A 26,711-nucleotide genomic window follows, 5' to 3' on the forward strand; every position below is an offset into this window, starting at 1 on the left:
CTGGCGCTGGTATACGTGTATAACCAGGATTTTACGGTGGAGCTGGCAAGGGGGCAGGCTGCCTTCAACCGGGTGAAGAGGGCACTATACATTAGCAAGGTGCGGTGCGGCATTGTATATCCAGCGAAGCTGAGGGTGACTTACAAGCTCAGGGACTTTTATTTTGGAACGGTGGAAGCAGCGGAGGAGTTTGCGAAAGCAGAAGGACTGTGGCAGAACTGACAAATTGAGGAATGGCCATGTGCCGATGTAACCTCTTGACTGTATTTTCTTCTTTTTTGTATCACTGCGCGCGGGTGTAGAGATTAAAGGAGCCAATGTGGTATATATTTGGACAAGGGAAGGGACGGGACTTTCACTCGAAATGAGGGTTCTTTGGGGTGTAGGTGGATAGGCGGGGTTTGTGTGCTAAAAGGGGATCTTTGGGCTTTCCTAGGGCCGGGCAAGTGGGAAAGGGACCTGGGCGGGGGCCTCCACGCTGGCCGGTGTGTGCCGGCCAGTGAACGGGAGTGAGGTGGGGGGAGGGGCTGCGGCCATCGGAGCCTGGCAGAACAGGTCCGAGTGGTCTAGCCGGGGTGGAAAGTTGGGGGGAAGGAACCGAGGTTGGTAGGAGGAGTTTTACAAGAGGCAGTGGACGGGAGGAGCTGGAGACCTGGGGGGCGGGGGGGGGGGGGAGCTGTGTAAGATTAAGGGTGACTACGGGTAATCCCTGATTCCTTTTTGTCATTTGTTTATGTAAACATGCGGGTTGAGGTTTGGGGGTTGGTGGGTAGATGGGATTGTTGTTATTATGGGGGCTGACATATCTTGCTGATTATTGTTTATTGTTGATGGATGTAAATGTGGGAGAAAATGTGAAAAAGGAAGAGAATTTAAAAAAAAAAAAATTTTTTTTAAATTATGAAGGAACAATAGAATAAATGAGCTAGAGTGAAATTATTAAATTTCACTGTTGACTGTGAGAATAAAGTCATTGTGTTAGATAATGAATTAACTATTGAACTCTAATATCTTGTCTGTGGAAAGGTAGACAGAGTTTTGTTGAATGTTTCCTATAATGAATAGACTATTGTATTTCAGTGTATTTAGCAATAAGAATGTATCAACTAATTAGTTACAGCAAGGTCTATGGCCAGCAGTGGCGTGAAAAACCTATTTTCATGATGCTACGCATATAGACACTGAATTAACTTTCATGGACACCAGTCAATCCTAAGTAATGGCCAATGTCTGATGAATAAATCATCCTCTAAGTAACAGACATCTATTCAAACAAATCAGGAGGTCTCATCTGAGAATTAGAAACCAATGAGAGTAAATGAGGGATTATACTATTGATAAGGATTCCCTTAAAGTAAGACCCCGTGGCCGAGGTCTTCCTCCTGAATTCCTGCCTTCCTGAGTTCTTGAATCATCCTATATGCTTATTTTAAAGTGATTTATTTATGCTTTTATGTTTAATGAATAAATTGTTCATGTATTTGACCAGCTCCTGTATTGTTTGATATTTTGTTTCTAAGTTTTGATTTAGTTTTTATGCAAGTTTATTAAAGTGAATAATTTGCAATAAAGTTGTATTTTCGACAACTGCAATCAACCGGATAATCGAGTCTTATTAGAAGAAGGTAAACAAGAGTCCTGACACACTGAGAGCTTGTTTCCTCCTGGCTGGGGAATCTAGAACACACGGGTGCAGTCTCAGCACAAAGAACAATACAGCACAGGAACAGGCCCTTCGGCCCTCCAAGCCTGAGTCGACCATGGCACCTGTCTAAACTAAAACCGTCTGCACTTACGGAGTCTGTATCCTTCCATTCCCACTTTATTCATATATTTGTCTAGATACCCCTTAAATGCCGCTATCGTACCTGCTCCCACCACCTCCCCAGGCATTTATCATCCTCTGTGTAAAAGACTTGACTCGCACATCTGTAAAAAACTCAGGATAAGTGATGGTTCACTTCGAAGAGGTGATGAGAGTGATCTTCATTCAGACAGTTACGAATCTTTAGAGTTTTCCACCCTGGTGGGTTATGGATGCTCCATCATTGGGTATATTTAAGGCTAAGATAGATTTTGCTTTTCTCAGGAAATCAAGGGATATGAGGAGAGGAAAGTGAAGTTGAGGCAAGAGAGCAGGCGTGGCCGTATCCTGCTCCTAATTCTTATGTTCTTATGTAATAGATACTGAGACCAGAGAGGGAACAAAGCATCCTGAGGCGTGAGCACCATGAACATTCTTGACTTTTCCACAACTGTTACAGACATTAAAGTAATTCCTGAACTGTAGTCACTGTGGTAATACCAGAAATACAGAACAGGAAACTGCCAAAAGAAAAAATACATCTCCATCCCCAGAGCCCCCAGAGGACGCTCGCCAGGGGGCATTGAAGGCCACGGGACGTGGTAAACAGCTGGCTGCCTCCACCTCTGATGTGCATTCCGGGAATACACCTACACATAGAGGTAGGCAAGCACATCAAGGATTACTGGGCGGGGGGGGATAATGGCGGTACCATCAGGATAGTGGTGCACTGGTGGACATTTGAAGGAGGGACATTAAAAAACCTTCACCAACAAGTATGACACCTCTTTGTTCCGTGTTGCGGGCCAACCACCAAACCCATTATCTATCCCCCAGACACGGCCGCCCCCCGCCCCTCAATCGACACGCCCTGCCCGTGCACACCCGGCCGCGGGCATGTGTCCGGGGTTGGGACCCATCCCCTTGGTCGTCGAATGTTGGTCACTGTGTCTGCGGTGCTGCCTCCCACAGTGTTCAAGCACAGTGTCCATGTATTAAGATGTGAGTGTGATGCTAGGCAATGAGCCTCACATGCTATGTGGCCCACCCAACCACTGGAATCCACTTGGAATGTGTGAAGTGCTCACTTAACAAAGATGATTGATGCAGGTAGGGCAGTGGGTGTTGTCTATATGGACTTCAGTAAGGCCTTTGACAAGGTCCCTCATGGTAGACTAGTACAAAAGGCGAAGTCACACGGGATCAGGGTTGAGCTGGCAAGGTGGATACAGAACTGGCTAGGTCATAGAAGGCAGAGAGTAGCAATGGAAGGGCGCTTTTCTAATTGGAGGGCTGTGACCAGTGGTGTTCCGCAGGGATCAGTGCTGGGACCTTTGCTGTTTGTAGTATATATAAATGATTTGGAGGAAAATGTAACTGGTCTGATTAGTAAGTTTGCAGACGACACAAAGGTTGGTGGAATTGCGGATAGCGATGAGGACTGTTAGAGGATACAGCAGGATTTAGATTGTTTGGAGACTTGGACGGAGAGATGGCAGATGGAGTTTAATCCGGACAAATGTGAGGTAATGCATTTTGGAAAGTCTAATGCAGGTAGGGAATATACAGTGAATGGTAGATCCCTCAAGAGTATTGAAAGTCAGAGAGATCTAGGAGTACAGGTCCACAGGTCACTGAAAGGGGCAACACAGGTGGAGAAGGTAGTCAAGAAGGCATACGGCATGCTTGCCTTCATTGACCGGGGCATTGAGTATAAGAATTGGCAAGTCATGTTGCAGCTGTATAGAACCTTAGTTAGGCCACACTTGGAGTATCGTGTTCAATTCTGGTCGCCACACTACCAGAAGGATGTGGAGGCTTTAGAGAGGGTGCAGAAGAGATTTACCAGAATGTTGCCTGGTATGGAGGGCATTAGCTATGAGGAGCGGTTGAATAAACTCGGTTTGTTCTCACTGGAACGACGGAGGTTGAGGGGCGACCCGATAGAGGTCTACAAAATTATGAGGGGCATAGACAGAGTGGTTAGTCAGAGGCTTTTCCCCAGGGTAGAGGGGTCAATTACTAGGGGGCATAGGTTTAAGGTGAGAGGGGCAAGGTTTAGAGTAGATGTACGAGGCAAGTTTTTTTACACAGAGGGTAGTGGGTGCCTGGACCTCACTACCGGAGGAGGTGGTGGAAGCAGGGACGATAGTGACATTTAAGGGGCATCTTGACAAAATACATGAATAGGATTTGAATAGAGGGATACGGACCCAGGAAGTGTAGAAGATTGTAGTTTAGTCGGCCAGCACGGGCTTGGAGGGCCGAAGGGCCTGTTCCTGTGCTGTACATTTCTTTGTTCTTTGTTGTTCTTAACCACGATTGCTAATTTCCGATAGGTAATAGCCTTCAGCTGCATGGCCAGAGGTCAGTGGGAGCAATGGGTGGTCAGTAGTGCAGACAGGCAGAGGCTAGGGGCGCTCCCAGTACGGGAACACATGGACCAGGGGTTGGCATGGCAGGCCCACACATGTCTGCCACCCCCACCCCACAGCCCCGCAGGGAACCCCCAGATCCAATGCCCCCAGCCCCCCATGGTGGTCCACCCCCAACTGGGGTTGCACCCCCCCGGTTGTCCCCTCACACCCCAGGGGCACAGGGGCAGCATGCCCAGTGCCTCCGGGCTGAACCTGTGAGTGAAGATGGCTGCTAAGCTCCTCGGCTCCCCGCAGCAGCCCATCTGCCAGGTACACGGTTTTCAAAAGGAGTGCTAATTGGCGCCAGCGTGACCACTGGTTGGGAAGGCTGCTGAATCACGGGAAGCCTTTGGATATGGGGTGGCTCCTGTCATGTTAGAGTACCTTTAAAAAATGGGTGTTTATAAATGGGTGTGTATATAAATACCTGTAGTGAGAGTACCTTTAAGAAATTGGTGTTTACTACTGCAGTGATGTCAGAGAGTGGGTGGAGCTGGTCTGTCTGTCAGCTTTTTACTTTCATTTTAGGCTGTTTGCTGCAGGGTGTGTTTTAGTTTCGTTTTCAGTGTGGGAGCTGAAGTCAGGCAGAGCAGATGTACTGTTGATCTCTCTGCCATGAAAAGACTATCTCTTGATCATTTAGTGAATTCAGAATTATAAATGTTCTCGGTAGTGAATGTAAACCTAATGTGCTTCTGTTAAAAGGTGTTTCTTCTGTCTTCTGGATGTTGTTTGGGAAGTTATTAAGGATTACTTAGTGTTGTATTCTTTGGGGGTTGTATTTGAATTGATGGTTGCTAAGATGTTCACTGTATGTTTCAAAAGGTTAACTTGAGTTCATAGAATAAACATTGTTTTGCTTGAAAAAATACTTTTCCATTTCTGCTGTACCACACCTGTAGAGTGGGCCGTGTGCTCCCCATACCACAATCTATTAAAAGTTGTGGATCAGGTGAATTCCATGATACACTTTGGGGTTCTCTAAACCCTGGCCCATAACACTCCCGTTAATTGTATGGAAATATGGCTTAAGTGATAATAAGTGGGAGGGTCCGTTGGATATGTGGTGGCTCCCATTAATTGTATGGAAATACGGCTTAAGTGGTGATTCTGATTTCATCTACGGGAGTGGGCTGGTTGCATCACAAATGGTTTGGCGCCTGACGGGGTTCTCGTTTTATGGCCTCCTCGCTATTCACCGGCCTCATCTCGCTCAAGCAAGTGCGCAACGATGCCAGAGAATCGCACTCATAATTGAGACAGGGGCAGGATTGGCAGCTCAGTATTCCAGCCTGCGGGACTGGAATTAACTGTGCACTCGCCCAGGGTGTTGTAACACAGACAGGAGTTACTGAGTGGTCTGGGAGGCTTAAAAGTCGACAAATCTCCAGAGCCAGATGAAATGTATCCCAGGCTGTTGAGTGAGGCAAGGGAAGAAATAGCAGGGGTGCTGCCAATAATTTTCAATTTAGCTCTGGCTACAGGAGAGGGGCCGGAGGACTGGAGGATAGCCAATATGGTACCTTTATTAAAGAAGTGGGGAAGGGATAAACCAGGAAACTACAGTCCAGTCAGTCTAACCTCAGTGGTGGGAAAACTATTGGAAGCAATTCTGAAAGACAGATGAATCTGCATTCCAATTGAAGCCATGTCTGACCAACTTGATTGAAATTATTGAAGTGGTGAGCAGGTGTGTCGATGAGGGAAATGCATTTGATGTAGTCTACTTGGACTTTAGCAAGGCTTTTGATAAGGTTCCACGTGAGAGACAGATAGCAAAGGTAAGAGCCCATGGGATCCAGGGAAATTTGGCAAATTGGATCCAAAATTGGCTGAGTGGCAGGAAGCAGAGGGTGATGGTCGAGGGGTGTTTTTCTGACTGGAAGCCTATGTGAGATAGATAGATAGATAGAATTTACAGTGCAGAAGGAGGCCATTCGGCCCATCGAGTCTGCACCGGCTCTTGGAAAAAGCACCCTACCCAAGGTCAACACCGCCACCCTATCCCCATAACCCAGCAACCCCACCCAACACCAAGGGCAATTTTGGACACTAAGGGCAATTTATCATGGCCAATCCACCTAACCTGCACATCTTTGGACTGTGGGAGGAAACCGGAGCACCCGGAGGAAACCCACGCACACACGGGGAGGATGTGCAGACTCCGCACAGACAGTGACCCAAGCTGGAATCGAACCTGGGACCCTGGAGCTGTGAAGCAATTGTGCTATCCACAAGGCTACCGTGCTGCCCCTATGTGCAATGGGGTCCCACAGGGATCAGTGTTGGAGCCCTTGCAGTTTGTGGTTTATATAAATAATTTAGATGTGAATGCAGGAGGGTTGATCAGTAAGTTTGGGGATGCTACAAAAATTGGTGGTAAATAGTGAGAAAGATAGCCTTCGATTACAGGACGATTTGGACGGGCTGGTCAGATGGGCTGATCAGTGGCAAATGGAATTCAATCTCGGATAAGTTTGAGGAAATGCACTTGGGCAGGACCCTGGTAACCACGATGGATCAGAAGGATCTTGGTGTGCATGTACGTCAGTCCCTTAAAGTAGCAGAGCAGGTGGATACAATTGTTAAGAAGGCCTATGGTGTACTTGCCTTTATTAGCCGTGCATAGAGTTTTATGAACAGGGAGATTATGCTGGAACTGTATAAAATGTTGGTTGGGCTGCAGCTAGAGTATTGTAAACAGTTCTGGAATCCACATTATAGGAGGGATGTGATAGCACTGGAAAGGGTGCAGAGGAGATTTACCAGGATGTTGCCTGGGATGGAGAGTTTTAGTTATGAAGAGAGATTGGATGGACTTGGATTATCTTCCTTGGAGCAGAGGAGACTGAGGGGGAAATGATTGAAATGTATAAAGTCTGAAGGGCATAAATAGAGTCGACAGGAAGAAACATTTCTCCTTGGTGGAGGGGTCAATGACCAGGGGTCATAGATTTAATGTAATGGGCAGGAGGTTTAGAGCGGATGTGAAGAAAATCTTTTTACCCAGAGGGTGGTGGGAGTTTGGAACTCACTGCCTAAATGGATGATGGAGGTAGAGATCCTCGTAACACTTAAGAAGTATTTAGATGTGCACTTGTGAGCATACAAGGCTATGGGCCAAGTGCTGGAAAATGGGATTAGAATAAATTAGGTGGTTGTTTTTGAGCGGGGCAGACGCGATGGGCTGAAGGGGCTTTTTCTGAGCTGTACATCTCTATGACTCTATAATCTAATAGCACTGCCATTCAAAGGCACTTTACATGGAAGAAAAACTCTCATTCATACAAGCCATTTAGAAAAAATGTATTCCCAGCTTGGTCACTGTCAGTGTGGAGTTTGTACGTTCTCCCCGTGTCTGCGTGGGTTTCCTCCGGGTGCTCCGGTTTCCTCCCACAAGTCCCGAAAGACGTGCTGTTAGGTAATTTGGACGTTCTGAATTCTCCCTCTGTGTACCCGAACAGGTGCCGGAATGTGGCGACTAGGGGACTTTCACAGTGACTTAATTGCAGTGTTAACGTAAGCTGACTTGTGACACTAATAAAGATTATTATTATTATTAAATCTCCTCAGGTGGTCAATCTTTTATTAAAAAAATGTTTATTCACTTAGATAATCCTTAAATAACTTTGTAATACTGTCAATCAAAATGTGAGCACAACTCCCTGCTGAGAAGAGTGGTTCTGGAGGTTTTGGAATGCAGCCAAGCATTCATAATAGCCCCATTATTCCCCCAAGGAACCCTGAAAAAGTGTCATCTGGACTCGAAAAGGGTCATCTTTTCTCTCCTTCCAGATGCTGCCAGACCTGCTGAGATTTTCCAGCATTTTCTCTTTGGTTTCAGATTCCAGCATCCGCAATAATTTACTTTTAAACAATGGTGTCCATTGAAACTGAAAAACCAGGTGAGCCTTTTTTAAGCTGCTGACTATGTTTCAATTCCTTTTCAAAGCAGATTGCCCAGCAATTGCCCAGGTATGTCCTCCACACAAAAAGCAGGACAAATCCAACCCGGCCAATTATCACCCCATCAGCCAACTCTCAGTCGTTAGCAAAATGATGGAATGGGACAGTGCCATCAAGTGGCACTTGCTTAGCAATAACCTGCTCACTGATGCTCAGTTTGGGTTCTGCCACGACCACTCAGCTCATGATCTCATTACAGCCAAACACAGCCAACATTGGCATGGTGCCATAATGGTTAGCACTGCTGCCTCACAGCTCCAGTGACCCAGTTCAATTTGCTTTGTCTGTGTGGAGTTTGCACATTCTCCCCGTGTCTGCATGAGTTTCCTCTGGGTGCTCCGGTTTCCTTCCTACACTCAGAAATGTGCAGGTTACGTGGATTGGCAACGCTAAGCCCCTGAGTGGCCAGAGATATGCAGGTCAGGTACGGGGTTGCGGGGATAGGGTAGGGTGGCTGCCGGATTAGACTTGGGTAGGGAACTCTTTCAGAGGGTTGGTGCAAACTTGATGGGCTAAATGGCCTCCTTCTGCACTGTTGGGATTTTATGACCAGAGCTGAACACCAGAGCTGAGGTGACTGTCTTTGACATCAAGGCAGCATTTGACCAAGTATTGCATCAAGGAGCACGAGCAAAACTGGAGGCAATTAGAATCAGGGGGGAAACCCTCCACTGATTGGAGTCATACCTGGCACAAAGGAAGAAGGTTGCGGTGGTTGGAGATAAATAATCTCAGTTCCAGGACATCACTGCTGGAATTTCATCAGAATTATGTACTAGGCCCAACCATCTGCTGCTTCATCAATTATCATAGAATCATACAATTTACAGTGCAGAAAGAGGCCATTCGGCACATCGAGTCTGCACCGGCTCTTGGAAAGAGCTTCCTACTTAAGCCCACACCTCCACCCTATCCCCGCAACCCAGCAACCCCATCTAACCTAAGGGCAATTTAGCATGGCCAATCCACCTAACCTGCACATCTTTGGACTGTGGGAGGAAACCGGAGCACCCGGAGAAAACCCACGCAAACACGGGAGAACCTCCATGGTATCCTTCCATGATATCATTCCATGATAATGCCAGAAGTGGGGATGTTCACTGATGACTGCACAATGTTCAGCACCATTCACAACTCCTCATATACTGAAGCAGTCCATGTGCAGATGCAGCAAGCCCTGGGAACTATCCAGGCTTGGGCTCACAAATGACAAGTAACATTTGTCATAATATCCACTCATGTATACAATGAGATACAGGCAGGCAGTGACTGACACACAGAATAACCAATAAACACACAGGCACAGAACAACCAATCACCAGACAGGACACTGCAGGGGATACCACCACTATAAAACACACGAGGCATCAAGACTCTGCCTCTTCTCACTGGATACAGCTACAGAGATAGTCAGGGTGCACAGTGCAGTGAGCACCGTCTCCATGTGACAGAGAGCCAGTCTGGCCAAGCCAGACAGAGATTATCAGTTTAGATTAATAGAGTGTCAACCCAGGCAGATTATGTACAGCAACCAGCAGGTTCAATAAAACAGTGTTGGACCATCTCCTGTGTCGGAAGCCTGTTTCTAGTTTCACTGCATCCAGTTGCAGTCAGTGTTAAACCAACTCATATAACACATCAACATTCACGCCACACAAGTGGCAGACAATGACCATCTCCAACAAGAGCTAATCTATCCATCGCCCCTTGTCATTCAATGGTATTACCATCGCTGAATCCCTCACTATCAACATCCTGGGGGTTACCATTGACCAGAAACTGAACTGGACTAGCCATATAAATACTATGGCTATAAGTGGAGATCAGAGGCTTGGAATCCTGCGATGAGTCACTCACCTTCTGAATCCCCAAAGCTGGTCTACCACCTACAAAGCACAAGTCAGGAGTGTAATGGAATATTCTCCACTTGCCTGGATGAGTGAACCTCCAACACCACTCAAGAAGCTCAACACCATCCAGCACAAGCAGCCCGCTTGTTTGGCACCCTATCCACATACCATCACACCCTCCACTACCAGTGGCAGCTGTGTGTACCATCTACACTATGCACTGCAGTAACTCACCAAAGCTCCTCCCAAACCCATGACCACTACCACCTAGAAGGACAAGAGAAGCAGATACCTGGGAACACCACCACCTGGAGATTCCCCTCTGAGCTACACACCATCCCGACTTGCAAATATAACGCTGTTCCTTCACAGTTGCTGGGTCGAAATCCTGGAACTCCCTCCCTAACAGGACATGGACTGCAACATTTCAAGAAGGCAGCTCATAACCACCTTCTCAAGGACAATTAGGGATGAGCAATAAATGTGGGCAATAAATCCACACCCCATGATTGAAGAGAAAGGAAATTAATTGAGTGGAGCAGGGCTTCCAAATTCTAGAGCAGAACACAAAAATAGTGGGGTGAGGAAGAGGGAGGAGAGGGGGTGGGGTGGTGGAAGCACATTCAAATTTCACATGGTACTCCAAATAGTGATCCTGACCTCGGAAGGAATGTGTGCACATTTGCACCCAAGCCATTCCTAACCCACATGAAGACGACACAAAAATAGCACAGGGTCAGGAAAGTGGGCAAGTTTGTTTTAGCAACCAAAAAAGTTAAAATTTCTGATTCCCTGACCCGATTCCTGCTTGCATTAGGAATCTAGCCCCTGGGAGAACTGTGCGCAGCACTCCAAGCATTATTATGGAGCCTATACACTCCATATGTAGGAACTGCCATTGGTTGTAACTCGCTCAATATAGGCCTCAGTGAGTAAGAACTGGACTTCTCTAGGACACCCCAAACTACATGTGTCTGCCATACCTTGCCATCCTTGGCGGTAAGATCTTTTGTCCTGTAGGAGACCTGTGTGCGTCCATCGTCAATTATCTCCCGGAACACAGGGATTTTAGCCACCTTGTCCTGCCACTGGCATGTGTAGGATGGTTGGAGGAAGGTGATGATGCTTTTGGCTACTGGAGAGAGCAGAAACACACACATATCAACCGTGGAGGGAAAGGCAAACGCTGGGAGTTACCTACCAGTCATGGTGGCTTCCGCAATATTCCACTGGAGTTACACCAGCCAATCAGCAGAAGCTAGTGGAGTTCCGAGCACCAACTACTGGCCCTGTTAGGAAGAGAGGGTGTGCAAGGATGTCGGGGTGGGAACATGTGCAGGCTCAGCTGCGATGCTTTCCTTGATCAAATGTCCTTTTGGCACAAGCTGCCTAAATTAATCAATGTAAATGGCCACTTGAGTGACTAACTCCCGTCAGTCAACCCGAATTGGGGAAAAGGTGGGCGAACGTCGCTAACTCAACAGCTAGGCTCTGTGATGGTTCATTTGGTAATTACCTTCTGTAGTCTGGCATTGAAACATCCAGACCATAAGAAGCACCATTGATTCCCAGGCTTGCAAATCTAATTGGTCGATCATTGGAAGTCGCACTTATGGCCTCAGTACTCCTGGTCACAATCCACCACTTTCTGTCAGACAGCGTGTACCTATACCATCAGGCAAGGACAGAACTCTGCCAGCTGTGATGCCTCTCACAGGTTACCAGCTCTCGTCAGACAGCCTGTACCTATACCATCAGGCAAGAACAGAACTCTGCTCTACCAGGCTGTGAAGTCTCTCACAATTGAACCGAGTGCCATCCAACCTCAACTATAAAGAATGGTCACATGGTGAAGTACTGGCCTTTCAGCCCTTCAGAAGCAAATGTGAGGAAGGCAGTGGTGGTGCAGTGGTTAGCACTGCTGCCTCACGGCGCCGAGGACCCGGGTTCGATCCTGGACCTGTGTCACTGTCTGTGTGGAGTTTGCACATTCTCCCCGTGTTTGTGTGGGTTTCACCCCCACAACCCAAAGGTGTGCAGGGTAGGTGGATTGGCCACGCTACATTGCCCATTAATTGGAAAAAAATAATTGGGTACTCTAAATTTATTTTTTTTAAAGAAGCAAATGTGAGGGAAGTAATCTCGAGAGGACTACGTCGATAGAAAGATGAACAGACAGCACTGAGAGAACTAGAATGGGGTTTGGGTGAGCTGAACGACACGGGGGAAAACTGAACTGGAACCATCAAGACTGAAGCGACATTCCCAAAGACGTACAGGCTTCTTTGATGATGGTGATGTACACAAATCGCTGGTCAATCTCTGCATTCCCCTTCGGAACATCCACAGCCTCTACTTGCAAATGTTTCTCATCATCATCTTCATCCTTCACAAAGAGGGGGACCCGCACATCAATGGAATCGACCCCATCCTGGAACTCCACCTGCCCGTGAGCATCTGCCAAGAGGTAAAGGAACATCGATGATGACTTTCTGACATGTCCATGCCCCTTACACTCAAACACTTGCTCTTATTCAACTAAATTATAGGGACAGGCCCGAGATGATTGAAATCTATTCATGTTACGCAGCTCTCTCTAACATTGTCACAAAATAGAAAGTTTTTAGATACCAAGAGAAGAACTCCACACAGTCAACTTCCAGATCCAATGATTCCCAGCACACAGTCAATCCCGGTCATACAAATTAGAAACAGGGACAGACCATTCAGCCCCTCACATCTGCTCTGCCATTCATTAAGATTATGGCTAATCAGATTGTGGCCTCGATCCCACATTCTGCCTACCCCCAATACCCTTTGACTCTCTTGTTAGTCAAGAATCTATCAATCTCTGATTTAAAAAAATATTCAATGATCCTACTCTTGGTAAGGAAGTTGCAAAGATCATTCCAGTGATCCACCCCACACAGTCAACTTCAGTCCTAGTGATCCACTCCACACAGCCAACTCCAGTCCTAGTGATCCACTCCACACAGTCAACTTCAGTCCTAGTGATCCACTCCACACAGTCAACACCAGTCCTGGTGACCCACTTTACACAGTAAATTCCACTCCTGGTGATCTACTCCACACAGCCAACCCCAGCCCTCGTGATGCACTACATACAGACAGGTCCAGTCCTAGTGATCCACACCGCACAGACAACTCCAGTCCTAGTGATCCACTACATACAGACAACACCAGACCTAGTTATCCACTCCACACAGCCAACTCCAGTCCCAGTGATCCACTCCACACAGCCAACTCCAGTCCTAGTGATCCACTCCATACAGACAACTCCAGTCCTAGTGATCCACTCCACACAGCCAACTCCAGTCCTAGTGTTCCACTCCACACAGTCATCTCCAGTCCTAGTGACCCACTCCACACAGTCAACTCCAGTCCTAGTGATCCACTACATACAGACAACTCCAGTCCTAGTGATCCACTACATACAGACAACTCCAGTCCTAGTGATCCACTCCACACAGCCAACTCCAGTCCTCGTGATCCACTACACACAGCCAACTCCAGTCCTAGTGATCCACTACATAGTCAACTCCAGTCCAAGTGATCCACTCCGCACAGCCAACTTCAGTCCTAGTCATCCACTACATACAGACAACTCCAGACCTAGTGATCCACTCCACACACCCAACTTCAGTCCTCGTGATCCATTACATACAAACAACTCCAGTCCTTGTGATTCACTCCACACAGCCAACTCCAGTCCTCGTAATCCACTCCACACAGCCAACTCCAGTCCTAGTGATCCACTACATACAGACAACTCCAGACCTAGTGATCCACTCCACACAAACTACTCCAGTCCTCTGACCCACAACATACAGACAACCCCAGTCCTAGTGATTCACTACACACAGACAACTCCAGTCCTAGTGATCCACACTGCACAGCCAATCCAGTCTCAGTGATCCACTACATACAGACAACTCCAGACCTAGTGATCCACACAGCCAACTCCAGTCCTTGTCATCCACTCCACACAGCCAACTGCAGTCCTAGCGATCCACTACATACTGACAACTCCAGACCTAGAGATCAACTCCACACAGCCAACTCCAGTCCTCGTGATCCATTACATACAGACAACACCAGTCCTAGTGATTCACTACATACAGCCAACTCCAGTCCTAGTGATCCACTCCACACAGTCAACTTCAGTCCGAGTGATCCACTCCACACAGTCAACTCCAGTCCTAGTGATCCACTCCACACAGGCAACTCCAGTCCTAGTGATCCACTCCACACAGTCAACTCCAGTCCTAGTGACCCACTCCACACAGCCAACTCCAGTCCTGGTGTTCCATTCCACACAGCCAACTCCAGTCCTAGTGATCCACTCCACACAGCGAACACCAGTCCTCGTGATCCACTACATAGTCAACTCCAGTCCTAGTGATCCACTCCACACAGCCAACTCCAGTCCTAGTGATCCACTACATACAGACAAGAACAGTCCTGGTGGTCATATTTACATAGTCAACTCCAGTCCTAGTGTTTCATTCCACATGGACAACTGTCATCCTTGAGAACCACTCTACAAAGCCAACTCCAGTCCTAGTGATCCACTCCACACAGTTAACACCAATCCTGGTGCCCCACTATAAACAGTAAACTCCACTACTGGTGATCCACTTCACACAGTCAACTCCAGTCCTAGTGGTCCACTACATACAGACAACTCCAGTCCTAGTGAACCACACCGCACAGCCAACTTCAGTCCTCGTGATCCATTACATACAAACAACTCCAGTCCTTGTGATTCACTCCACACAGCCAACTCCAGTCCTCGTAATCCACTCCACACAGCCAACTCCAGTCCTAGTGATCCACTACATACAGACAACTCCAGACCTAGTGATCCACTCCACACAAACTACTCCAGTCCTCTGATGCACAACATACAGACAACCCCAGTCCTAGTGATTCACTACACACAGACAACTCCAGTCCTAGTGATCCACACTGCACAGCCAATCCAGTCTCAGTGATCCACTACATACAGACAACTCCAGACCTAGTGATCCACACAGCCAACTCCAGACCTTGTGATCCACTCCACACAGCCAACTGCAGTCCTAGCGATCCACTCCATACCGACAACTCCAGACCTAGAGATCAACTCCACACAGCCAACTCCAGTCCTCGTGATCCATTACATACAGGCAACACCAGTCCTAGTGATTCACTACATACAGCCAACTCCAGTCCTAGTGATCTACTCCACACAGTCAACTTCAGTCCTAGTGATCCACTCCACACAGTCAACTCCAGTCCTAGTGATCCACTCCACACAGGCAACTCCAGTCCTAGTGATCCACTCCACACAGTCAACTCCAGTCCTAGTGACCCACTCCACACAGCCAACTCCAGTCCTAGTGTTCCACTCCACACAGCCAACTCCAGTCCTAGTGATCCACTCCACACAGCGAACACCAGTCCTCGTGATCCACTACATAGTCAACTCCAGTCCTAGTGATCCACTCCACACAGCCAACTCCAGTCCTAGTATCCACTACATACAGACAAGAACAGTCCTAGTGATTCACTACATACAGCCAACTCCAGTCCTAGTGATCCACTCCACACAGTCAACTTCAGTCCTAGTGATCCACTCCACACAGTCAACTCCAGTCCTAGTGATCCACTCCACACAGGCAACTCCAGTCCTAGTGTTCCACTCCACACAGTCAACTCCAGTCCTAGTGGCCCACTCCACACAGCCAACTCCAGTCCTAGTGTTCCACTCCACACAGCCAACTCCAGTCCTAGTGATCCACTCCACACAGCGAACACCAGTCCTCGTGATCCACTACATAGTCAACTCCAGTCCTAGTGATCCACTCCACACAGCCAACTCCAGTCCTAGTGATCCACTACATACAGACAAGAACAGTCCTGGTGGTCATATTTACATAGTCAACTCCAGTCCTAGTGTTTCATTCCACATGGACAACTGTCATCCTTGAGAACCACTCTACAAAGCCAACTCCAGTCCTAGTGATCCACTCCACACAGTTAACACCAATCCTGGTGCCCCACTATAAACAGTAAACTCCACTACTGGTGATCCACTTCACACAGTCAACTCCAGTCCTAGTGGTCGACTACATACAGACAACTCCAGTCCTAGTGATCCACACCGCACAGCCAACTCCAGTCCTAGTGATCCACTCCACACAGTCAACTCCAGTCCTAGTGATCCACTACATACAGACAACTCCAGACCTAGTGATCCATTCCACACAACCTACTCCAGTCCTCATGATCCACTACATACAGACAACTGCAGGCCTAGAGATCAACTCCACACAGCCAACTCCAGTCCTTGTGATCCACTCCAGACAGACAACTCCAGTCCTAGTGATGACTACATACAGACAACTCCAGACCAAGAGATCACCTCCACACAGCCAACTCCAGTCCTAGTGATCCACTCCACACAGTTAACAACGGTCCTGGTGACCCAATATACGCTGTTAACTCCACTCCTGGTGATCCACTCTACACAATAAACACTACTCCTGGTGATCCACTTCACATAGTCAACTCCAGTCCTCGTGATACACTACATACAGACATCTCCAGTCCTAATGAGCCACACCGCACAGCCAAATCCAGTCCTAGTGATCCACTCCACACAGACAACTCCAGTCCTTGTGATCCACTACACACAGGCAGCTCCAGTCCTGGTGGTCCTATTTACATAGTCAACTCCAGTCCTGGTGTTTCATTCCACATGGCCAACTGTCATCCTTGTGAACCACTCTACAAAGCCAACTCCAGTCCTAGTGATCCACGACATAGTCAATTCCAATCGTGGAGATCCACTCCACATAATCAACTCCAGTTCTGGTGATCATCTTTACACAGTCAACTCCAGTCCTAGTGATCAACTCCACACAGTAAACTCCATTCCTGGTGACCCACTTTACACAGTAAACTCCGCTCCTGGTGATCCACTCCACACAGTAAACTCCACTCCTGGTGATCCATTCCACACAGTAAACTCCAGACATGGTGTTTCACTTCACGTGTTCAACTGTCATCCTAGTAATCTACTCCACACATCCAACTCCAGTCCTAGTGATCCACTCCAGACAGCCAACTACAGTCCTAGTGATCGACTCCACGCAGCCAACTCCAGTCCTAGTGATCCACTACATACAGACAACTCCAGTCCTAGTGAACCACTCCACACAGCCAACTCCAGTCCTAGTGATCCACTACATACAGACAACTCCAGACCTAGTGATCCACTCCACACAAACTACTCCAGTCCTCTGATCCACAACATACAGACAACCCCAGTCCTAGTGATTCACTACACACAGACAACTCCAGTCCTAGTGATCCACACTGCACAGCCAATCCAGTCTCAGTGATCCACTACATACAGACAACTCCAGTCCTTGTGATCCACTCCACACAGCCAACTGCAGTCCTAGCGATCCACTACATACCGACAACTCCAGACCTAGAGATCAACTCCACACAGCCAACTCCAGTCCTCGTGATCCATTACATACAGACAACACCAGTCCTAGTGATTCACTACATACAGCCAACTCCAGTCCTAGTGATCCACTCCACACAGTCAACTTCAGTCCTAGTGATCCACTCCACACAGTCAACTCCAGTCCTAGTGATCCACTCCACACAGGCAACTCCAGTCCTAGTGATCCACTCCACACAGTCAACTCCAGTCCTAGTGACCCACTCCACACAGCCAACTCCAGTCCTAGTGTTCCACTCCACACAGCCAACTCCAGTCCTAGTGATCCACTCCACACAGCGAACACCAGTCCTCGTGATCCACTACATAGTCAACTCCAGTCCTAGTGATCAACTCCACACAGCCAACTCCAGTCCTAGTGATCCACTACATACAGACAAGAACAGTCCTGGTGGTCATATTTACATAGTCAACTCCAGTCCTAGTGTTTCATTCCACATGGACAACTGTCATCCTTGAGAACCACTCTACAAAGCCAACTCCAGTCCTAGTGATCCACTCCACACAGTTAACACCAATCCTGGTGCCCCACTATAAACAGTAAACTCCACTACTGGTGATCCACTTCACACAGTCAACTCCAGTCCTAGTGGTCCACTACATACAGACAACTCCAGTCCTAGTGATCCACACCGCACAGCCAACTCCAGTCCTAGTGGTCCACTCCACACAGTCAACTCCAGTCCTAGTGATCCACTACATACAGACAACTCCAGACCTAGTGATCCATTCCACACAACCTACTCCAGTCCTCATGATCCACTACATACAGACAACTGCAGGCCTAGAGATCAACTCCACACAGCCAACTCCAGTCCTCGTGATCCACTACATACAGATAACTCCAGTCCTAATGATTCACTACATACAGACAACTCCAGTCCTAGTGATTCACTACATACAGACAACTCCAGTCCTAGTGATTCACTACATGGAGACAACTCCAGTCCTAGTGATTCACTACATAGAGACAACTCCAGTCCTAGTGATCCACATTGCAAAGCCAATCCAGTCCCAGTGATCCACTACACACAGGCAACTCCAGTCCTAGTGATCCATTCCACACAGTTAACATCAGTCCTAGTGATTCACTACATACAGACAACTCCAGTCCTAGTGATCCACTCCACACAGACAACTCAAGTCCTTGTGATCCACTACACACAGCCAACTCCAGTCTTGGTGGTCCTATTTACATAGTCAACTCCAGTCCTGGTGTTTCTTCCACATGGCCAACTGTCATCCTTGTGAACCACTCTACAAAGCTAACTCCAGTCCTAGTGATCAACTCCACACAGTCAACACCATTCCTGGTGACTCACTTTACACAGTAAACACCACTCCTGGTGATCCACTCCACACAGTAAACTCCACTCCTGGTGATCCACTCCACACAGTCAACTCCAGACATGGTGTTTCACTTCATGGGATCGACTGTCATCCTAGTAATCTACTCCGCACATCCAACTCCAGTCCTAGTGATCCACTCCACACAGCCAACTACAGTCCTAGTGATCCTCTACATACAGGCAACTCCAGTCCTAGTGAGCTACTCCACACAGCCAACTCCAGTCCTAGTGATCCATTACATACAGACAACTCCAGACCGAGTGATCCACTCCACACAACCTACTCCAGTCCTCGTGATCCACTACATACAGACAACTCCAGACCTAGTGATCCACTCTGCACAGCCAACTCCAGTCCTTGTGATCCACTCCAGACAGACAACTCCAGTCCTAGTGATGACTACATACAGACAACTCCAGACCAAGAGATCACCTCCACACAGCCAACTCCAGTCCTAGTGATCCACTCCACACAGTTAACAACGGTCCTGGTGACCCAATATACGCTGTTAACTCCACTCCTGGTGATCCACTCTACACAATAAACACTACTCCTGGTGATCCACTTCACATAGTCAACTCCAGTCCTCGTGATACACTACATACAGACATCTCCAGTCCTAATGAGCCACACCGCACAGCCAAATCCAGTCCTAGTGATCCACTACATACAGACAACTCCAGTCCTAGTGATCCACTCCACACAGACAACTCCAGTCCTTGTGATCCACTACACACAGGCAGCTCCAGTCCTGGTGGTCCTATTTACATAGTCAACTCCAGTCCTGGTGTTTTATTCCACATGGCCAACTGTCATCCTTGTGAACCACTCTACAAAGCCAACTCCAGTCCTAGTGATCCACGACATAGTCAATTCCAATCGTGGAGATCCACTCCACATAATCAACTCCAGTTCTGGTGATCATCTTTACACAGTCAACTCCAGTCCTAGTGATCAACTCCACATAGTCAACACCATTCCTGGTGACCCACTTTACACAGTAAACTCCGCTCCTGGTGATCCACTCCACACAGTAAACTCCACTCCTGGTGATCCACTCCACACAGTAAACTCCAGACATGGTGTTTCACTTCACGTGTTCAACTGTCATCCTAGTAATCTACTCCACACATCCAACTCCAGTCCTAGTGATCCACTCCAGACAGCCAACTACAGTCCTAGTGATCCACTCCACGCAGCCAACTCCAGCCCTAGTGATCCACTACATACAGACAACTCCAGTCCTAGTGAACCACTCCACACAGCCAACTCCAGTCCTCGTGATCCACTACATGCAAACAACTCCAGTCCTTGTGATCCACTCCACGCAGCCAACTCCAGTCCTAGTGATCCACTACACACAGACAACTCCAGTCCTGCTGGTCCTATTTACATAGTCAACTCGAGTCCTGGTGTTTCATTCCACATGGCCAACTGTCATCCTTGTGAACCACTCTACAAAGCCAACTCCAGTCCTGGTGACCCACTATACACAGTAAACTCCACTCCTGGTGATCCACTCCACACAGTAAACTCCACTCCTGGTGATCCACTTCACACAGTCAACTCCAGTCCTCGTCATCCACTATATACAGACATCTCCAGTACTAGTTATCCACACCGTACAGCCAACTCCAGTCCTAGTGATCCACTACATACAGACAACTCCATCCTTAGTGATCCGCTCCACACAGCCAACTCAAGTCCTTGTGATCCACTACACACAGACAACTCCAGTCCTCATGATCCACTACATACAGACATCTCCAGTCCTAGTGATCCACATCGTACAGTTAACACCAGTCCTGGTGACCCACTGTACACAGTAAACTCCACTCCTGGTGATCCACTCCACACAGTGTCATGATATTCAAACACACACATCATGATAGACACACCAGCAGACAAATCAGAACACACAACACCACAACCAATCACGGACAGGGACAGGGACAATATAAAAGGACAAACACGACACCTGGTGGCCAGTATTAGCTGGAGACCAGGACAAGGACAGACAAACAAACAAAGAAAGAAATGTACAGCACAGGAACAGGCCCTTCGGCCCTCCAAGCCCGTGCCGACCATGCTGCCCGACTAAACTACAATATTCTACACTTCCTGGGTCCGTATCCCTCTATTCCCATCCTATTCATGTATTTGTCAAGATGCCCCTTAAATGTCACTATCGTCCCTGCTTCCACCACCTCCTCCGGTAGCGAGTTCCAGGCACCCACTACCCTCTGCGTAAAAAACTTGCCTTGTACATCTACTCTAAACCTCGCCCCTCTCACCTTAAACCTATGCCCCCTAGTAATTGACCCCTCTACCCTGGGGAAAAGCCTCTGACTATCCACTCTGTCTATGCCCCTCATAATTTTGTAGACCTCTATCAGGTCTCCCCTCAACCTCCTTCGTTCCAGTGAGAACAAACCGAGTTTATTCAACCGCTCCTTGTAGCTAATGCCCTCCATACCAGGCAACATTCTGGTAAATCTCTTCTGCACCCTCTCTAAAGCCTCCACATCCTTCTGGTAGTGTGGCAACCAGAATTGAACACTATACTCCAAGTGTGGCCTAATTAAGGTTCTATACAGCTGCAACATGACTTGCCAATTTTTATACTCAATGCCCCGGCCAATGAAGGCAAGCATGCCGTATGCCTTCTTGACTACCTTCTCCATCTGTGTTGCCCCTTTCAATGACCTGTGGACCTGTACTCCTAGATCTCTTTGACTTTCAATACTCTTGAGGGTTCTACCATTCACTGTATATTCCCTACCTGCATTAGACCTTCCAAAATGCATTACCTCACATTTGTCCGGATTAAACTCCATCTGCCATCTCTCCGCCCAAGTCTCCAAACAATCTAAATCCTGCTGTATCCTCTGACAGTCCTCATCGCTATCCGCAATTCCACCAACCTTTGTGTCGTCTGCAAACTTACTAATCAGACCAGTTACATTTTCCTCCAAATCATTTATATATACTACAAAGAGCAAAGGTCCAAGCACTGATCCCTGTGGAACACCACTGGTCACAGCCCTCCAATTAGAAAAGCATCCTTCCATTGCTACTCTCTGCCTTCTATGACCTAGCCAGTTCTGTATCCACCTTGCCAGCTCACCCCTGATCCCGTGTGACTTCACCTTTTGTACTAGTCTACCATGAGGGACCTTGTCAAAGGCCTTACTGAAGTCCATATAGACAACATCCACTGCCCTACCTGCAACAATCATCTTAGTGACCTCCTCGAAAAACTCTATCAAGTTAGTGAGACACGACCTCCCCTTCACAAAATCATGCTGCCTCTCACTAATACGTCCATTTGCTTCCAAATGGGAGTAGATCCTGTCTCGAAGAATTCTCTCCAGTAATTTCCCTACCACTATTACCTGTTACAATACACACACAGGGAGACACCACGTGCAGAGTATCCAGAACGAACTGTATATAGAAGATAAAAATAAAATAGAGTTGTACCAAATACAACTGTGTTGGTTCAGCTGTGCATCAGAGCACCCAACACCACATAGTACAGGAGTGGATTGATACCTGCCGGCATACATCAGTGTACAGAGACAACCAGCAGTACCCAGGCAAAATGTATTGGCTCCCGGTTCCGCAGCCGTTCCAGTGCCACGGCGATCTCCGCGAAAACTGGCGGCGATTCCGGCAAGTGTCTGAATTGTTCCTGGTGGCAGCTGAACTCCAAGACCTGGATGATAATGAAAATATTGAATTTCTCCTCACCATCGCCGGTGCAAGGGCAAAAGAAATATTCACAAGGTTCAGGTTCTTCAGGAGGCAACAAAGGTACGATTACCAGGCAGTCCTGGACAAATTCGCCAAGTACTGTGAGGAAAACGCACTCCAATCGGCAAGTAAAGGTAAGAAAAGCGGCAGTACTCACCTCGTGGCCGGGATCCCGGAGGCCGAATTCCCAGAGGCCGGAATCCCGGGCCTGAGAGAGAGCTGGGTCGAGGTCGGTGGCCATCTTGCTAAAGGTATCACGCTAGCACAGTTGCGCGAGCAGTGCGCAGAACCGGAAGTTTTGTTTGCGCATGCGCGAGACGCTGCTACATACCGAGCGTCAGGATGTCAGAGGCCCCAGACCGCACCAATTTAAAGGGGAAACGTCCCAAATCCAATTTAAAAGGGAAACGTCCCAAATCAAAAAAAAACAAAAATCTGTTAAAGCTGTAAAACAATCTTCCCTCACCTGGAATGACAGCACATTGCCGCAAATTGACCCAGGAAATGAATTTGACCTCCGAAGAACCCTGCAACAAGCAGTTACCTATGCACAAGCCGATGATTCCGACCCCGAATACTTCGAGACCGATCTTTACATTTTTTCTGGACCTCGCGAGCCCAATGACAGCTCCATGGTCCTAGACGACTACGACTCGGACGAACCTTTCGTGTTGCACATTGGCGACCCTCACATTGAATCCGACGCAGATGCGGATTCATTTTTCGGATTTGAAGATCTTCAACCCAGCAGATATGACGTTCCAACTTATCAGTACCGGATGATGCTGCAGCCTGACATTAACAGACAGGGAGTGGTACAAGCCCACAGAGAGCGGCCTGCTGCCACACAGAGCATGGTCCACGTCCCGCTCAGCGTTCCCGACTCCACGATAGAAGGAACCCAAGACTCCAGAGCGCAGTCCGTGCGCAAACAAGAAGTGACTCCAGTGTCACAAGCCTCCACAGAGAGCTCGTGGACAGCCTCCACGATAGAAGAAACGGTTGACTCCGATGCGCAGTCCTTGCAGGAACAAGACCATGAGGGTCTAGCAACCTCTCCTGACCAACCAGCGGCAGACGATGCAAGTCTGCCATGCTCACGTGAACAGCAAGAAGGCTATAACAGCCTACCATGCTCCACTGCACAGCAGCATGACCATGACGGTCTCTCGTGCTACAATGAAGGGCACAGCGCTGATGACTGCTCAAGCCCAACTGAAGACAAGCCAATGGAATCGCCTCCTCCAAGCCCGAAGGAAAAAGGTTTATGCGCTGACCTTCAGGATCATTATAGCCGAACAGAGATTAATAATGCTGCACAGTCACAGAAGGATGCTGAGGATTTGCTAAAGAAATTACTTGTATGTTTAACTTGCAAGGAGCAGGCTGAGAATTGCCAGTGTTTTAGTACGAAAAAAAAAAAATGGACAAGACATTGATCCTCAGTTAATGGAAATAACACAACCGGAATCATACCTACAGCAGGGACAAATGTCTCCCTTCAACACAACACCGCGAAGTCCCAACTTCGGAGACCAGCAGTTAGTCAGTAATGACTCTTCAAACCTTGAGGGGAACATTAACTGCATTGAATCTATACACACTCCACTGATAAATGAGCAGAACATTGGAGCAAGAATCCTGAGGACACCGACATCGAGTAGCCAGATAAAGAACTTAAAACCTGCAGCAGTTTCAAGTGAACCAAGTGTGCTTTCCACTAATGGTGAAGATGCAGATAAGGTCGACCCGATTATTCATTGTACCACACTAACCCCAGAGATTAAGCAGTTATGTCTGGGGAGTATAATGTGGGCAATTGAGAACAGTAAAAGAGAGACTGTGACTATGCCAGTCCCAGCAAAATCAGACCCAGAGACTATGAAGGCATGTACATTAGACAAAGAAACATATGAGGTACCTGAGAAGAAAATTGAAACGGAATGTTCTTTGGGAAATAGTACAATGTCGAAAGAAACATTGGATGCTACATTCGAGACCATACATATGGGAGAATTTGAGGGTAATAAACAAGGTTCTGCAATGTCTGGGGGAAGATTTAAAATTCCAAAGAAGAAAAGCCCAAATGAAGGACAACGGCAAGACAATGACAGTCCACCGACATGGTTTGCACCACCAGATGAAAACTCTGACAATTTACCCAACCCTAGTGAACAGCAAGCTGCTAATTAGGATCTATCCACGGGATGTGAGACGAGTGACGATAGCATCCCACTTCCCATGCAAAAGGTGCAAGGTGACAGACCTCGCCTAGTGCGTACAGAGGCACTCGACGATCATGGTGGGACCACTGATGACTGCGGTGGCGCCGCACCGCTTCCACCCTCAATGGCTCGAACCTCTCCACTGGTCGGTGCATTCCTGCATGTTCCGACTCCAGAAGTGCAGCTTCAGGGAATCTCGGCTGCCTCCAGTGAACCTGTTGGGACTCCGGATGTGGAGCTTCGATGGAAGGCAGACAGGACTCCAGATGGGGAGCAGCCAAGCGCCGACTCTGAGTCGCGTACGCCAGAATTTGCTCCGGATGGGCAGTGTCGCGGCCTCGGTGATGGCACGCTCAGGGTGATGGCGGATGCCACGGCGACAGGGAATGGATCGCGTGGCAGTCACACTGGGTCGGCAGTGGCGACCAGCACCGGCGGTCCAAGACGGATACACCAATTCGCGCCATCGCCAGATGTTGATGCGAGCAACAATTCTCTCTCCAAGGCGACATGCTTCGACGTTTCTCTGCGGAGTCGCCCTTTAAGCACAGCAGGTGGCCGGAACCAGCGTGCACGTTCTCGGCCGACTTCAACATCTGGCACATTCATCGCCTTGCATGACATTAGTGATGGTGCCTCTTCAATGGCAATGACCCATCGGCTACAAGATGCCGTCCACCACAAACATAAAAAGAAAAAAGACTCCACCTCGTTCCTGGTATGCAGGGCGGATGGATTGGTGCGTAGGCGCAATCGGCGAGCTTTGCGCCGCCTTCCATGCTCGCAACTGAACCGTGCACACATGCCGGATCCTCCACTGGTTCCCAAGGATGACTTTGTGGAGCTGCCACGGATCATGCCCCTTCCATCGCCACCCGTGACCTGGCCACAGCAGCTAAAATCCTCCCCATGCAGAAGCTAAGGCTGTTTCTGGGACCTTGCCACCTGTCAAATCCAGGGCAAACTTTATTGAAGCAGACAAGTATTTTCTCCCTTTTGAGTGGCATGCCAGTCGAAATGTCCCCGCATAGTCAGCACATCACTTGACTGTTTACTGAAATTAATTGCCTATGGGCATCTCACTGGTAATGCCCCAGACAGTACAACACCTGGCAAGAAATTAATTGATAGAATCATAGAGACAATATGTGGTTGATTTCAAGGACCACAAACCGACGAAGGTGTTCAGTTGCAGATTATTAAGGCCTTACTAACTGCAGTAACATCTCAGCATATAGAAATACACGAAGGAACTGTGTTACAGGCTGTTAGAGCGTGCTACAATATTTACCTGGCCAGCAAAAACGTAATAAACCAAACCACAGCCAAGGCAACACTAACACAGATGTTGAATGTTATATTTGCACGAATGGAAAACCAAGCACTGCACGAAGTAAAACAAATGGAAAAGGAGAGACTTCGGCAACAGCATCACCTCCAACAGTCCAATGTGAACCAGTGTGAACCCGAATCTCCACAACTGAACCGACTTGAGGACCAGCCTATTCTTGAGGTGTCACAAGTGCCTGAATCAGGCCACCTCAATGAAGTCGACAAACATGTTCGCGAGGATACAGAACCAGAAAATGGGACGGATATTTGTAATGCCGAAAGCGAACAAACAGAAGTTGACCAGGCTTGCACATCAGCCGGTGGTTCTTGACCCACCCTTGAGGCGGTCAATCCGAATTCGGCGCACACCTATTAGACTGGACTTATAACAATGCTCATACGTTTAAACGTTAAACACTGCTGTATTATAACCTGTTGTTGTTTTATTGTTCCAGATATCGTTTGACCGGA

At 48.0% G+C, this 26,711-nt stretch overlaps 1 protein-coding gene across 6 annotated transcripts in view; it reads right to left on the minus strand.

The window, feature by feature from the left end:
* itgb4 (integrin, beta 4) overlaps window positions 1–26,711 on the minus strand; it is a 359,993-nt gene that overhangs the window by 96,681 nt on the left and 236,601 nt on the right. For all 6 annotated transcript variants that reach the window (XM_072482936.1, XM_072482935.1, XM_072482933.1 and 3 more), the window contains exons 25-26: window positions 12,315–12,494; window positions 11,021–11,172 (exon numbers count right to left, since the gene is read on the minus strand). In XM_072482936.1, the coding sequence (XP_072339037.1) occupies window positions 11,021–11,172; window positions 12,315–12,494 (332 nt within the window). The remainder of the gene's footprint in view (window positions 1–11,020; window positions 11,173–12,314; window positions 12,495–26,711) is intronic.

The sequence above is a fragment of the Scyliorhinus torazame genome, chromosome 18, assembly GCF_047496885.1.
Source record: "Scyliorhinus torazame isolate Kashiwa2021f chromosome 18, sScyTor2.1, whole genome shotgun sequence".
NCBI lineage: Eukaryota > Metazoa > Chordata > Chondrichthyes > Carcharhiniformes > Scyliorhinidae > Scyliorhinus > Scyliorhinus torazame.